The sequence below is a fragment of the Montipora capricornis genome, chromosome 12 (genome assembly GCF_036669925.1).
Source record: "Montipora capricornis isolate CH-2021 chromosome 12, ASM3666992v2, whole genome shotgun sequence".
Lineage (NCBI taxonomy): Eukaryota > Metazoa > Cnidaria > Anthozoa > Scleractinia > Acroporidae > Montipora > Montipora capricornis.
The window spans coordinates 36632438-36647437 of record NC_090894.1 but is presented as its reverse complement, the minus strand read 5'-3'; the positions used below and the strand labels follow the sequence as shown (position 1 = coordinate 36647437).

At 40.4% G+C, this 15000-nt stretch overlaps 4 protein-coding genes and 1 pseudogene across 4 annotated transcripts in view; 3 read left to right on the top strand and 2 right to left on the bottom strand.

Moving 5' to 3' along the window:
• The window catches only part of LOC138026085 (zinc transporter 6-like), a 30638-nt gene extending 29019 nt beyond the window's left edge, over window positions 1-1619 (bottom strand). Inside the window, exon 1 of the mRNA XM_068873274.1 lies at window positions 1251-1619. Coding sequence (XP_068729375.1) covers window positions 1251-1452 — 202 coding nt within the window. The 5' untranslated portion in view covers window positions 1453-1619. The remainder of the gene's footprint in view (window positions 1-1250) is intronic.
• Window positions 1620-1667: 48 nt separating this feature from the next.
• Window positions 1668-5681, top strand: LOC138025258 (protein CEBPZOS-like). Its single transcript, XM_068872488.1, has 3 exons — window positions 1668-1848; window positions 3690-3734; window positions 4665-5681. Exons 1-3 carry the CDS (start codon window positions 1683-1685, stop codon window positions 4757-4759), a joined length of 306 nt encoding a protein of 101 aa, XP_068728589.1. The 5' UTR covers window positions 1668-1682; the 3' UTR covers window positions 4760-5681.
• Window positions 2233-3227, top strand: LOC138025256 (uncharacterized; annotated as a pseudogene).
• Window positions 5661-8117, bottom strand: LOC138025257 (MAD2L1-binding protein-like). Its single transcript, XM_068872487.1, has one exon. It carries the CDS (start codon window positions 8035-8037, stop codon window positions 7312-7314), a length of 726 nt encoding a protein of 241 aa, XP_068728588.1. The 5' UTR covers window positions 8038-8117; the 3' UTR covers window positions 5661-7311.
• Window positions 8118-8181: 64 nt separating this feature from the next.
• Window positions 8182-15000, top strand: part of LOC138026139 (conserved oligomeric Golgi complex subunit 2-like) — a 45363-nt gene continuing 38544 nt past the window's right edge. The window contains exon 1 of the mRNA XM_068873347.1: window positions 8182-8466. Within this exon, the coding sequence (XP_068729448.1) occupies window positions 8212-8466 (255 nt within the window). The 5' untranslated portion in view covers window positions 8182-8211. The remainder of the gene's footprint in view (window positions 8467-15000) is intronic.

The window sequence follows — 15000 nt, the reverse complement described above, 5'->3', positions numbered from 1 at the left end:
AAAATGATACCCTATTCTAGACCCAAACGCTCTGATTTATATACCCTATGCTAGAGTAAACTGCTTGAAAACCATACCCTTCACAGCGGCACATACCTATATAGCCCATATATGGCAGTACCCCCCCAGGGTTTCAACTTAGTCCACAAGTGCAAGAATCTAAAATTGAGAATTGAGAATTGAGAATTTTTTCATATAATTATCTTCTTAAGCTTATTATCGGGATTCCCATACAAATCATTATATTTTTGTCGGCCATGCTCACACTGAGCTTGGGGGGCCTGTGATTTAAGCCGAAATTTAACGATTCCCTTTAATGCACCTATCAATGTTAGGCCCCAGGGTGGGGGGGGCGGGCTGACCCGGGGGAATTTGACATTTTCGTGGAAGCTAGCGTCAAATTTCCCACCCCTGGGCACCTACAGACTGTCAAATTCCCCCACCCCCGGGAACCATTGGAACATCACATTCCTGCCCTGGAGTAACTTTTTTTTCATTAGATTCTCACTTTTCGAACACCAATGAATGTTCTTCACTGTCGATTTCAAATTCCCTTTTAACAGCTGATGGAAATTTGTCGTGTAACACGAAACCTTTCTGCTGCTCACAGTACCGAACAAGACCCTAACATTTAGCAAAACAACCTGAACAACATTAACCAGCTTTCTAATCAATCAAGCGTGCACAATGATAGAGTGGAAAATTCATGAATATGTAGAAATGATACAAAAAGTAATCACAAAAAAAAGTAGAAAGAAACATTCTCGTACTTGTGAACACTCCAGCAAGGACTGATAGAAGTGATGGACCTTACTTGCAAAAAGACAAGACCAGGGGCGGAGCTAGGATCCGAAATAGTTTCTAGGGGGTCCGGGGGCATACTCCCCCGGGAAGATTTTAGATTTTAACTCTCCAAAGTCCCCTTTCCCATGTTTCTGACCGACTTCCGTAAAACGTTGGAAACCGGTATGGATCCACCCCTGAAGATGGATTCGCTTACCTTTCTTTCAACCACGGTGTCCAGAAAAATCAGGAAAACAAGAGAAGTCCCATCAAAACCAAGGTTGAGGATAACTCATCTCCAGGTTCTCTCGGTGTTCCAAGATGGCGGACATGTCAAATTCCCGACCATGGGGCAATGCCTACATGTCAAAATCCCTACCCAGGGGAAGGCTCTCTGAGTCAATTTCCCGTAGGTAGCCCGCCCCCCCCACCCTGGGGCTTAACATTGATAGGTGCATAATTCTCACCTCTATCGGCTTTAATGATTAAGGCATCTTGATTAAGAATTTGGCTGGCGTTTTCTGGAATATCTATGGCCACCTGTTGGGGCTCTGACAGTTTTTTTGGCATATATTTCAGCAATCTGTCCGCAGTTGGTTGACTCGGAACATTTGCTGTTGCGCCGTTGCTGCTGTACAAATGTGAAATTTGGGACCTTGACTTTTCCATATCGGTCTATGCCAGGTGATACATGCATCGACCAAAACGTTCTGGTGTAGTCAGTCGACTCTTTCGTTCCAAGTTAACACCATATTAAAATTATATCATCCACTTTTCTCGTCGCGAACACCGCAGGGATTGAAATCCCACCACGTACTTCCTATTGACTGGTCCCCAGATTCCCCTCAACAAAATCATTTAGTGCCCAGTTTTTTCTCGTTAGGAGGTACGAAGATGTGATGTTCCGAGGTCTCTCCCGTGGTTCCCGTGGTGTGGTAGAGCTTCTCTGCGGTATGCTACCACGATCAGGAGTTTTGAAAACGTTCCTAAAGGCTGTTGCTGTCGGCGAAGTGATTCTGTTTTTTGGTACTTACAGAGTGTGGCATCAAATGAACACAAGCAGGGGTAAGGTCCGCGCATTGGATCACCACTGTCACTTGTTTGAACATTATATAAAAGCTCATCGTTTTTACACTTTTCTATTGTTGTTGTTGTTGGTCGATTCGATTACGAATATGACGATGTCAGACGACTATTACAGTTCAGCACTTTCTCATCAGAATGAAGATAGTATGTACATACAAATAAGTCAGCGCAGATTGTTTAGCAAATACACCTGTGATCAATTTCAGTTGTGTTGCATTTTTGTAGTTTTAATTAAGCTTAATTTGAGCTTTATAATTAAAGTAAAATGTCAGATAATTAGTGTAAAAAGTTGTTTGTTTTACAAAAAAACTCTGTCAACAGGTAAGTTTTTCCCGTGCGACCGATTTGTCAGACATTGTCAAAAATGAGCGGTATGGACGTAACAAATGTTCAAAGATACCGGCACTTAAAATTGCCAAGCTCTTGACCTCGCCAAAATGTGACAAACAATCAAAAAGGCTATTTTAAAACTGTCACTCATGACGCAAAATTTAATAGTAAATGAAAAACGTGGTAAAATCAAGTTTACTGGTGAATTTGGCGCCCATGATCTTGTTGAGAAGGCTAAGAAGTAGATGGCTCCTTCGTGGCAATAATTATGCGAGTTCCAGTGTTCCTTATATGCCATTAAGAGCGATGACTCCAGATACAAGAAATTATTTTGGTCAGCAAGAAGTCACCTTGAGTCAACCAACATTCGATGCTTATCAATGCAGTCATGGCTCAAGTGGTGGCTCTTCCTCACTGGCTTCACTTGGAGAAGAAACTTTTGGGAGCCAGCTATACTTAGTCCCCAAGTCAGTCCAACCAGTCCAAGAAATACGACAAGTGGTCCAACGAACAGCAGAAGTACTTACTTATAGTGCAATTATGGGCTGAGAAGCAGAATATGCTTAACAGCAAGGATGCGAGAAATGCTTGACGTGCGATTGCTGAGGCGATTAACAACAAGTTCACAACCAACAAGACAGTGGATAAGTGTATAAGAAAAATTAACTACGTAGTTGACGCTTACAAAGAAAAGAAAGAATGGAACAAAAATCAAACCAGTGGCAACTGTTTTCTACGATGAAATTGATGCTGTTCTGGGTTGTCGTGACATTGTGATCCTTAGGCATACAGGGTGTATTCAGGGTATAAAATTGAGAATAGATCCATGCCTCTCACATCACGGGCAGGGGACCAAATTACTGCTAGTTTTGATAACTTTGTGTATCTTATCTGGAAGATAAAAAGCGAAAATTGAAGTAAGAATTGTCAAACATGTTTGCTTTGGGTTGGGAGGTCCATATTGTATCTACTAAAAATATATTTGTTCAGTTGCACTTTAACTGGAGGTTGCATGGCCAAGTCAGTTGTTAGGGCACTAAAATGTTGGTAGTTTTTCCGGTTCAAATTCAAATGCTTTTCTCACCACTACCTGGATTTGCCTTCTGTGGTCCCTGAAATTCAATGTTACTGGTACCTTGCATTGTAATTAGCCAATATGTTGCCTCTTACAGGGCTCTCCTTATCAGGTAGTAATTGGTAAAGTTTACCTCTTGTAAGAGCACTTATTACCGCCTGCAAATGCTCAGAAGTCACTTATCCTTTGCAGAACGTCCAACATTAACCAATTGCTTTACCAGTTTTGCCAAACCTGTTGCGCTGAAAACTAGGGAGAACCCTGTCTTATCAGTTGAGTTGTCAACCATCTTATAAGTTTCATTTAAGTTTTAACCTCAAGTTTATTAAAGTGCAGACAGACCCAGTGTTTTCGTTTGTACTGTAAAAATAAAGCATTTGCGCATTGTTAGTATTATTTCTGTTGTTCTTGACAGAGTACAGGAAGTGGATGAGTTTAAATTTTCCAACAATTCTTGAAGGTAAGTTTTTCCCCCAAGAACAGTTGTTGCTGCTGCAGTGAGTGAGCCTGAAGCGAATGAACAAGGGGGCTCTCTAATCGGGATAAGAACTCATTAATTTTTCCTATTTTTCGTGGTTATGCATGAATAGAGGAATTAAGATGCGCATTATGAGAAGATTAGCCTGTTGTGTTTTTCATATAACTATAGATACATGAAACTATAGATAGTTCGAATCGTTCAATGAAAAAGACCAAGAACTTGGAATGTTGTAGGAAACAATCGTTTTAACCACCTCGCCAATTTTCAGGTCTGTGCTGTGCATTGTTTGAGTCATTTGTTGAAGTGTTTCACACAGCTTTGTAGAGTTTTGAATGGAGATGCCATGTGGTCCAAAATTAATGTTGGCCTGTAATCAACGAAAAGTTTTGGAGTGAACTTTGTGATGAAAGCGCTTTCTTTTCGCTCATGAGATGAAAATAAATACATGTGTATGAACACACCTCCTAACGTACTTGAAAGGCTCAAACTGCTGAGATTCATGAGATATAATTTTTTCAACAAAGTAGGGGCTTGGTTACTGGTTTCTTTCAAAAGTAGTAACCAAGCCCCTATATTTCAACCGTGCACCATTTCAACAGAAGAGCCTGCTTGCAGGCAATAGCAAAACATGCTCTTGAGCGAAACTCACTCATTTCTTCTTTAAGTTAAATAATCTGCCAAAAAAACTAACAGTACTGCAAATTGCTCTAACAGACGTTTTCCTGCTTGTCATGCATGTCTTGCCGTTGCACTAAGCAGACGTTTATTCCACACACTAAAGAAGGACTGAACATGTTGTTTCTGCTGTCGCCACTGCCGTTCCCGTTCTGTTGCTAAATAAGCCTATTGTTTCAAAAGGAGGGTACTTGAAAAAGTTATGAATTTCTTGTTTTCTTTTGACATGCACAGGCTTCTACAAAACAGCTGAGATGGGTGGTTACATTGGGGCACGAGAGGCTGATGCAGAGGCTTGGAGAGAGTATACTGCTGATACACAGGAATGATTGAGCTGAAAACATATGATGGAAGCAATGCATGATGGCAGCCAGTGATATTTGTGCCAAGAGCCTGTTGAACATCTTTCAGTGTTAAGATTCAGATGTTTAAGAAGAGTCTGTCTGCATACTGTTGAACCTTTCTGTGATCTCTTTCACTTGGAAAATCTTCCCTTAATCGCGACTAATGTAAGGAGAATACCAAAGACCTGTGGGATTATCAGCTAATTCCATGAGCATAATTGAACTTATGATCAAAGAGATCACAGAGGATTTTTGCCGATCACTCTAGTTCTGAAATCAGCCTGTATCTGGTCACACTTGGTTAAATTTTTTTACTTTTCTGAGGAAAAAGACCGAGAAAAAATGGGAAACTGAAACCGGTTATCAGCTGAAGACCGGGAAGTGTCATTCTGTGTTGTTTAAAAGTGCGAGAATCTGGTTACCAATGCCCTGTTTCACATCTAATGCACATTGAGGTGAATAGAAATAATTGGTAAACAGGTCATTTAATTGCAACCGTGGAAGTTGGAAATTACATGAAAACAGCAGGCTAAGGACTGTTTTCGAGTGGTTCAATTCAATCAGATGTTGCATGTAAAACATTAAAACTCAGTTCAAGTGAAGCATACATGTGAACTGCTAGAATGACAATTATGTTGTTCTTGATTGTCAGTGGAATCCTCAGAGTTCTAGTCATTATAACTGTGATACTCTAACAAAGAGATACTGAGTTGGAATTGAACTTGGAGCACCTGATAATGTCTTTCCTGTTACTCAGTAAAGCAATATTAATTGGTGAGAACCTAAATTTGGAACTTAAAAAATAATGATTTTAAAAATTAAAATAACATTTAGTACAATTATTGGGAAAAGAAAAGAAATACCCGGTATTACACATAAGCAAGAATAAAAATTAATAATAATTTAATAGCACTTTGTTCCTCGAGGCAAAGTAAAAAGTAAGCTATAAGACCTTAATCCAGTGACCTATGCTTTCAAAAGAGCTACACTGTATATGGCAGGAAAGTATGTGAGCAAAGACATGTAATTCTACACATGTACATAATGTAATAGTCTAGTACTGATTCCTATTCCCATGAAAAGCTGGGACGAGTGAGCAGACATTCAAGGCAGAGCTGAGCTGCACCTCACATTGGTGTACACTACCGGCCACTAACAAGCCCTCAGCACGTTTGTTCACCCCGACAGAGCAAGAATACCACCACTCCAATACATACCCTACTCTGAACCCAGACATGCATATCAAAAATGGGTGCTGGGACAAGGACTCAAAGCCTCACAAAATGGCAAAAAATGAAACATTTTCTTACAAGTAACACACACTGGTTTAGATTTAGAGGAAATTATTGTTGAAAAGAAAAAGCTTTAACCCATTCATCCCTGAAGCTGCCTCCATTGACAGTAAAACTGTCTGGCATTTAAAGGCAGAGACAATCTATAAGTCTCACTCTCAGGGATGCAGGACTTGTGTGTACTTTCATCACATGCACTAGTTTTAAGGTAACTTTATTCCACGGTTCAGGTACATAAAGTTGAATAGCAGAGACAAAGTATGCATTACTCCACTCTTCAAGCATGAGCAAACGTAGTTGTAACATTATTTTGATCAGCTGTCGCTTAATGACCAAAATTCCACTGTATTTCCTCAACTTGAAGGAGAACACAACAAATACAGGTATTGTCAGTTCTTACAACTCTAACAATGTTAGCAGAAATTTGCAGGGCACCTTTAATTAAACTGCTCTTTTTCTCCAATAGCAAAAAATGCCTTCTTTCTCAGCAATACCATTGAGGTGTAAATTACCTTGAATAACAGACTTTTCCACAGTTTTTGACAACATCTTGGCTGGGGCTGGACAAACATGGCTAAAATTACAGTAAATTTATGAGATTTTGTCTGACTTTGAACCGCTGTAGTGCCACTAAAGAGACGAATTTCCCTACTTTAAATAGTTTTATTGATATCATTCATTCAACAGAAAATAAGTCCATTAAGGAAGGTATGACGTTTGTAAATTCGAATTACAAATCTTCTCGTGGTAGTTGGCATGATTTTAGAAGGGTTTCTATGAAATCTTCAAAATCTGTTTATGGTCGTTGTACATGTAGCCTAAATCTGTTCTTTATAGTTCATGAAAAAGTCCCATACATTTATGGTAATTCTACCTGTGTTTGCTCCCCAGCCAAGATGGCCTCATTAACCATGGAAACGTCTGTTCTATTTTCAATATCAACAACAAACCCATGCTTTCTGTCTCATTTCCTTTTGATTTTACGTTTTGACTTTATGGTTTATAGTTCAGCCTTCAAGTGCTAAAATGTTTATTATTGCACATTTCTACATTTGACTAGGTGTGTTTACTATTGTGATTCTTCTAAACTCCACAAGAAAAGACAGAATTAGTTTGTTTCTTGATTGATGTTGTGCCATTTGTGATGCTTGTATTTTGTTATTTAATAATGATGCACTGAATTGAAATTTAAAGGTGCTGTAGGGATGTATTAATAATTGTTGTAAAAGATCGAATCCACTGACACTAGAAAACCCCTGTTCTCTGTCTGTATCCCCTTATAACAATCGGGGCCTGGAACCAAAGCCAGTCTCTCTGGTCAGGTGAAGTTTCATCTACCATCTCCTCTCCTTTACAAGCAGTCTTCAGAGTTATCTTGCAGGATTGACCACGGTGAGGTGGTTTGAAGGTCGGCTTTGGTCGAAACCATTCAATAACGGAAGTTCTGCTGGCCTGAATAAAAACTAACATTGAAGTTGGAGAAATGTCTTTAAAAGATCCAAGTTCATGATTCGATATCAAACTTTGTATCACTTTGCGACAGACTGAATTGCTCACTCTTGAAGGAACAGGCGTAGCATCCTCTTGTTCTACGGTGGGGAACGTTAACCAGTAACATTCTTTTGGGCTCACCGCAGTTGAGCCAAGAATTATTATGGCGGCATTGACTTTGGTTAATGAAAACAGGTGGTTTATGTGATCAAAAAGGCACTGCAAGTCTTGGTTAACTTTCAGAGCTTTCTTTAACTCACCACTGAGAGGACGTTTTGGCACATGCTGATTACTGGTCCCCTCTAATGGATCACATATGTTGGCTTGTTCCTCCACAATTCGCTTGAGCTCATGCAAAGGAAGAGGTAGTTGCTGCCGTTGGTATAGGATAAACTCGATGCAACTGTTCAAAAGCCGCGAATTTAGGGCTTGACAGATCCCTTCGTTAATTGTAACCTCAACTCGTACTTCTCTTGTCATAGTAGACACTGAAAGTAAATTTATTACACGCTTCAGACACCACCACCTTTCCGTTTGCAGCAGTCATGGAAGGTTGCATTCTCGTCAGGTTCTCTCAGCCGGGGAAGACTAAGCACAAGACCAGGTACCCCCGTACTCAGTCTTCAGCGGGTTCTGGATGACGCCTGGAAGTTGATGAGTTGTAACAAAATGGCGGACCCCTTTATCGAAGAAATCGTTCCGCGAGAGCCAGGCTCAGCAGTATTTTGCAGATCAGATTTTATGAAAGAATCTTTTAGTGTTGACGTTTTTGTTGGAAACTGTAAAGGGAGCGTACCGCTGGATATGCTTAAAGCAAATTTAGATGACTATTTAAAGTCTTTAAAACACGCACTGATTGAGTTAATTAATGAAGACTATGCCGACTTCGTGAACTTATCCACAAATCTGGTAGGTGTTTGTATCTTTTTGGTCTGAAATTGTTGTTGTTGTTATTGTTGTTATTGTTTTTTTTGCATATTACGCGTCTTTTATGATCTTTTAAACTAACTTAAAAACATTAGTATGGGCGTGCAACACAGCTGCTGAAGAACGAGGCTAGTGAAAGAATAGCGGTTAAACTTTAGAACGTTCGGAGTTAAACAAAGTAAGTTTGCGGCTCTGAGGACATATATTTAGGGGAATTACAGTTGAAGGGAGGTGCGGTGGCCTCATGTTAGAGTGCTCGACTCCGGATCGAGTGGTCCGGGTTCGGGACCTGGCCAGGGACATTGTGTTGTGTCCTTGGACAAGACACTTTACTCCATCGGTGCCTCTCTCCACCCAGGTGTATAAATGGGTACCAGCCAAATGCTGGGGGTAACCCTGCGATGGACTACAACAAGTTGCAAAATTGTTGCGACACTTTCATTCAAAAACACCTTTTCTAGCTTCCAATGCCCACTGTATCTAGAATTTAAACCTTTCCCACTTCCTCTTCCCTCTCCCCCTTTCAATGTTGACTGCTTAAAACATTTCTCTGTCTTTCTAGCAACACTGATAAGGGGGGAGGGGAGCTGCAGTGTGAGAGATGATAGGGAAATTAATAATGCCCCAAGAAGGTGAAGTGTTAAAAATGTTTGGTGTGTAGCCAGGCATGTTAAAAATAATAAAAAAGTTGACACTGGCTAAAATATTGTGTTGGACGTTTCGGCAACTGCTGTTGCCTTCCTCAGCAGGGATAAAAAAATGCAAAAATCTAATGGCGTCCTGATGGTACACGATGCGTATGAATATTAAATCGCACCTCAACGAATATTTCAAAATAAAATAGACAATAAAAACAAAGGTCTCCAGAGCATTCTAAAATATTACTACAAATTCTTTATGTTATTGTAAACGTTTGGAAGTGCTATATGTTTGTTTATAGCGTTCGTGTCTTGCAAGGAATGCCAAGCCTCAAGAATAAGTCTTTGTCGCTATGCCGATGACCTGTCAACAATTTCGACGTTCATCAAGTCTATTTGGTGATTGTAGCACATGTGGTGTTTGGCCAACAAGGAGTTTCTATCTAATGTCGCTATGGCCTTTGTGTGCTCTTTGACGCATGTTTTTAGCGCGCGCGATGTCTGACCGATGTAAACACAATCACAATCTTTGCATTTGATCTTATATACGATTCCTCTGGAGGCCTCCCTCTCGATCTTGTCTTTTGGTTTTTTAAGTATGTTTGAGATTGTCTGAATAGGTTTATGAGCGACCTTGATGTTGAAACCTCGAAGAAGCCTCGCGATTTTCTCGGAGAATCCTTTGGCATAGGGCAAAGCAACCATACCGTGCTGGTCAGAATCACTCACTTCTTGTTGTCTGTTTCGTTGGCGACCATTATAGATGAAATTGGCAGGGTAATTATTAGCGGTAAGGGCTTCTGCTACTCTCTTAGTTTCTCGTGCAGCTTCCTCTTCGGTGGATGGGATATTCTTTGCGCGATCCATGAGGGTGCGTACGACCGAGTATTTATGTTGGGGGTCGATGATGAATGTCGAAATTGTTGACAGGTCATCGGCATGGCGACAAAGACTTATTCTTGAGGCTTGACATTCCTTGCGAGACACGAACGCTATAAACAAACATATAGCACTTCCAAACGTTTACAATAACATAAAGAATTTGTAGTAATATTTTAGAATGCTCTGGAGACCTTTGTTTTTATTGTCTATTTTATTTTGAAATATTCGTTGAGGTGCGATTTAATATTTATACGCATCGTGTACCATCAGGACGCCGTTAGATTTTTGCATTTTTTTATCCCTGCTGAGGAAGGCAACAGCAGTTGCCGAAACATCCAACACAATATTTTAGCCAGTGTCAACTTTTTTATTATTTCTAACATGCCTGGCTACACACGAAACATTTTTAACTTCATTCGTAACAAGAACGGCAGCAAAGCTTTGAAATTGGCTAGAGCACTTGAACGAGTAACACTCAGTGTAATGAGATTCAAGGACCATCTTCATTTCAACCATCGACTAAAGGATAACAACATCCTGCCTAAAAGTCTCCAGTTTAATCCACCCGTCAAGAGCAAAGAGGGCTGGAAGATCGCTAGGAAAGCGGGCCAAGCCTACCTAAGGCTACGCATTTCGAATTGCCACACACAAATCAAGAAACTCTCTCAACGCTTGTCACAAACAACACACAAACTCCGAGAGATGATTTATAAAGAATCTTTCGACACCCTCCTCCTCACAATCAAACAGAGGTCACAATGGGAAGCACAACGGAGAAGGAAACGTCACAAGAAGAAACTCCAGAACATCTTGCCACGTCTTCCAATGCACGAAACCAACCTCAAGGATAAGTGGGTCGTGAACATCTCTGGTAGACCTCTATCCGCGAGCGCACATTCAGCTTTAAGCCTCAACTTTAATTTTGCCATCACTCCGCAGAGTTTACCAGTGCCTCAAATTGTTTCCTCGATCGAATCTGTCATAGATCAGCTTCCTTCAGAGCTTCGGTCTCCTCTGCTATTAACAGTTGGCGCCCTCCCCCACGAAAAAACATCACTAGTAAAGAGAAAAAAGCGCTCAAAGATCTTGCCAAAGACAAGTCTGTTACAATTTTGCCAGCCGATAAGGGCCGAGCCGTAGTCGTGGTGAATACCAACGACTACACTGAGAAAGTAAACAACCTTCTAAACGATGACAAAACTTACCAGAAGATAACAGACAAAAGAAGGAACCCAACATCGAGCACCGAAAAATCCCTCAATAAACTTCTCCTACAGATTAAAGATCAGCCAGCCCCACATGACAGCGACAAAAAACAGTTGGAACCGAAGCTCTGTCACAAACTTCATAGCACCGACTCCACACCGGCATCATTTTATGGTCTTCCCAAAATCCACAAAGACAACGTCCCGTTAAGACCAATTATGAGCGCTATTGGGTCTCCCACATATGAATTATCCAAATACCTTGCCAACATCTTGTCACCACTTCAAAACAAATTCACAGTTAAGAACAGCGCATCTTTCGTTGAAAAGATCGGCACTATGTCTGTGGATCCCGACAAAATCCTAGTATCCTTTGACGTCGTGTCACTGTTTACTTGTGTTCCTACCCATCTAGCCATGGAAGTTGTTAAAGAAAGACTGGACTTTGATCAATCACTACCTGAAAGAACAAATTTATCCATCCAAAATATCATTGCCCTTCTACAGTTTGTCCTCGACAATAACTTCTTCGTGTTCCAAGGTGACCATTTCAAACAAATCTTCGGTTGTCCAATGGGATCTCCAGTCAGCGCCATCTTAGCCAATCTCGTCATGGAATATGTCGAAGAAAAGGCCCTGTCATCGGCTCCAAACTCTCCCAAATGGTGGTTCAGATACATAGATGACAGCCATGTGTGCATTAAAAGGGAACACGCAGATGAATTCCACTCACACCTCAATTCTATCAACACTAACATCAAATTTACCATCGAGATCAGAAGGTTCTATTGCCTTTCTTGACACAAGAACAACCAGACAAGACGATGGCTCGATCACTGTGTCTGTATACAGGAAAGCCACCCACACCGACCGCTACCTTGACTTCAAATCTCATCACCACCCCCAACATAAATACTTGGTCGTACGCACCCTCATGGATTGTGCAAAGAATATCCCATCCACCGAAGAGGAAGCTGCACGAGAAACTAAGAGAGTAGCAGAAGCCCTTACCGCTAATAATTACCCTGCCAATTTCATCTATAATGGTCGCCAACGAAACAGACAACAAGAAGTGAGTGATTCTGACCAGCACGGTATGGTTGTTTTGCCTATGCCAAAGGATTCTCCGAGAAAATCGCGAGGCTTCTTCGAGGTTTCAACATCAAGGTCGCTCATAAACCTATTTGGACAATCTCAAACATACTTAAAAAACCAAAAGACAAGATCGAGAGGGAGGCCTCCAGAGGAATCGTACATAAGATCAAATGCAAAGATTGTGATTGTGTTTACATCGGTCAGACATTGCACGCGCTAATAACACGCGTCAAAGAGCACACAAAGGCCATAGCGACATTAGATGGAAACTCCTTGTTGGCCAAACACCACATGTGCTACAATCACCAAATAGACTTGATGAACGTTGAAATTGTTGACAGGTCATCGGCATGGCGACAAAGACTTATTCTTGAGGCTTGGCATTCCTTGTGAGACACGAACGCTATAAACGAACATATAGCACTTCCAAACGTTTACAATAACATGAAGAATTTGTAGTAATATTTTAGAATGCTCTGGAGACCTTTGTTTTTATTGTCTATTTTATTTTGAAATATTCGTTGAGGTGCGATTTAATATTTATATGCATCATGTACCATCAGGACGCCGTTAGATTTTTGCATTTTTTATCCCTGCTGAGGAAGGCAACAGCAGTTGCCGAAATGTCCAACGCAATATTTTAGCCAGTGTCAACTTTTTTATTATTTTTAAAGTGAAGTGTCTCCACTATTTTTGCAACTTGTTGTCTGATTGATTGCAATAATTTTGCCAGTCCGGATTTGAATCCTATATTAAACATTTCAATGTAGAAAAGCAGGAACTAAAGAAACAATCATTAAATATGGTATAAGCTCTGAAACATTTCAGAAGTTTGCACTCGAATTGCAAAGCACATTGTACCAAACACGAAAGGATATTTATTATTGACATACGGTAGCATCGATTTTCGAGTGTTTGGACTTACCATCGCTAACAGAAGACTCCGTACCAAATACTAAAGTGAGCAAAGTATTTTGCACTGCAGATCTGATGCTCCGAAAGTTACACATGGCTCATATTATGGAACACAAAACCATTTATTGGTTTTCTTGGTGACGTCAACTGGGATGGTGGCGTTACAGTTGAAAATCGTATCTTCGAGGAAACAGCACAATTCAACTAGTACTTTCTTTTCGAATCAATCCAATACATTACCAGGTGATTCGTAATAAAGCTCACACAGTTAGAAATCCTGTACATATCGTCTATTCCATTTACCAACGGTCTACCATCCAAGCACGGTCTACCATCGCAACAGCAAGAAATATGATATCATATTATTTTCTCAGTGAGAAGTTGTGGTAGACCGTGTAGACCGTTTCATATAAATGTCATAATGTGTAGCTGGTACAAATTTGTTCACTTTTGCATCTCATTGTAAAACAAATCTCGCAAAGGATTTAGCACAACCGGGTGCTTTCTTTTGATCATTGTGCTCAGTCAGTCATTCCAAAAAACATGGAATTAGCCTGTACCCGACATGTCACTTAGAAGACTTGCTAGTAAGCGTTACCAATCCCTTCTCTGGAAGAAGACTAGCCCAAAAGCAATAAGTAATGTTACAAATGGACCTCTATGAAAATGTATCTTTGTATAACAATGTTTGCTAAGAATTGATTTTTAGGAAAGTGGATGTTCCCTTTAAATGGCATGCGATTGCAGTTAAAGGAGAGGTTATGTCTGTTTCTCATTCGTAAACAACAGCTAATTTCGTACATGTTGCGAGTGCTTTAGATGTCATGTGTCCACCGAAATATAGGTGTGTAAGGCAAATTATTTTGAAATCGGTTCCAGGATATTTCTAGCGTACTTTAAAAAGCAAAAGGATGGAAATCACACCTTTTCGTGTACCAAATTATGTGTATTTTCGACTTGACTCACAGAAAGCACTGAAATGGCTTCAAATTACGTCATATTGAACCCCCGCCAAAATCCAGTTTATCGCCGGCCATTATCCACTCACAGCAGGTCAGAGAATTAAACCCTTTTTTTTTGGAAACACCATATTAAACGCAAACGATAGACGCCTTCCCGTTCCAATAAACAAAGTGACCGTATGGCAATACAGTGACAACCAACTCAGACAACAAGTTGCAAAATTGTTGAGACACTTTCATTCAAAAACACCTTTTCTAGCTTCCAATGCTTGCCGTATCTAGAATTTAAACCTTTCCCACTTCCTCTCCCCTCTCCCCCTTTCAATGTTGACTGCTTAAGTTCCCAACATTTTTTTGTCTTTCTAGCAACACTGATTAAGGGGGGGAGGGGAGCTGCAGTGTGAGAGATAATAGGGAAATTAATAACGCCCCAAGAAGGTGAAATGTCTCCACTATTTTTGCAACTTGTTGTAGCATCCCATCCAGAGGGGAGTAGAAATACTCCTAGTCGTTTCATGCTACAGAAACCGGGAATAAGCTCCGGCCTGATGGGCCACTAGGCCTGTAAGCTGACTTTACCTTACAGTTGAAGTACTGTAATTGATTTGGTGGTACTTTATGAACTTTATACACACATACATATACATACATATATACATACGTGTACTTTATGGAAGTGTCAGAAGATTTAGCTGAAAAGGTAATTGGTCTCCCATAGAAGCCATTTTGCTTCTGTGCAGCAAGTGCTAAAGGGTTGACTACTCACAGGTTGGCCTTTTCAGTTTTTTCTTGGAGTAGCCTTGGCGTTTTAATTATCTT

Excerpts from the sequence above, each read along its gene's own strand:
- LOC138025258 (XM_068872488.1), top strand. The coding sequence starts at position 1,683 with ATGTTCCGAGGTCTCTCCCGTGGTTCCCGTGGTGTGGTAGAGCTTCTC. Across the intron at positions 1,849-3,689 it reads TCAAATGAACACAAGCAGGG|AGTACAGGAAGTGGATGAGT; the intron begins GTAAGGTCCGCG and ends TGTTCTTGACAG. Across the intron at positions 3,735-4,664 it reads TTTTCCAACAATTCTTGAAG|GCTTCTACAAAACAGCTGAG; the intron begins GTAAGTTTTTCC and ends TGACATGCACAG.
- LOC138025257 (XM_068872487.1), bottom strand. The coding sequence starts at position 8,037 with ATGACAAGAGAAGTACGAGTTGAGGTTACAATTAACGAAGGGATCTGT.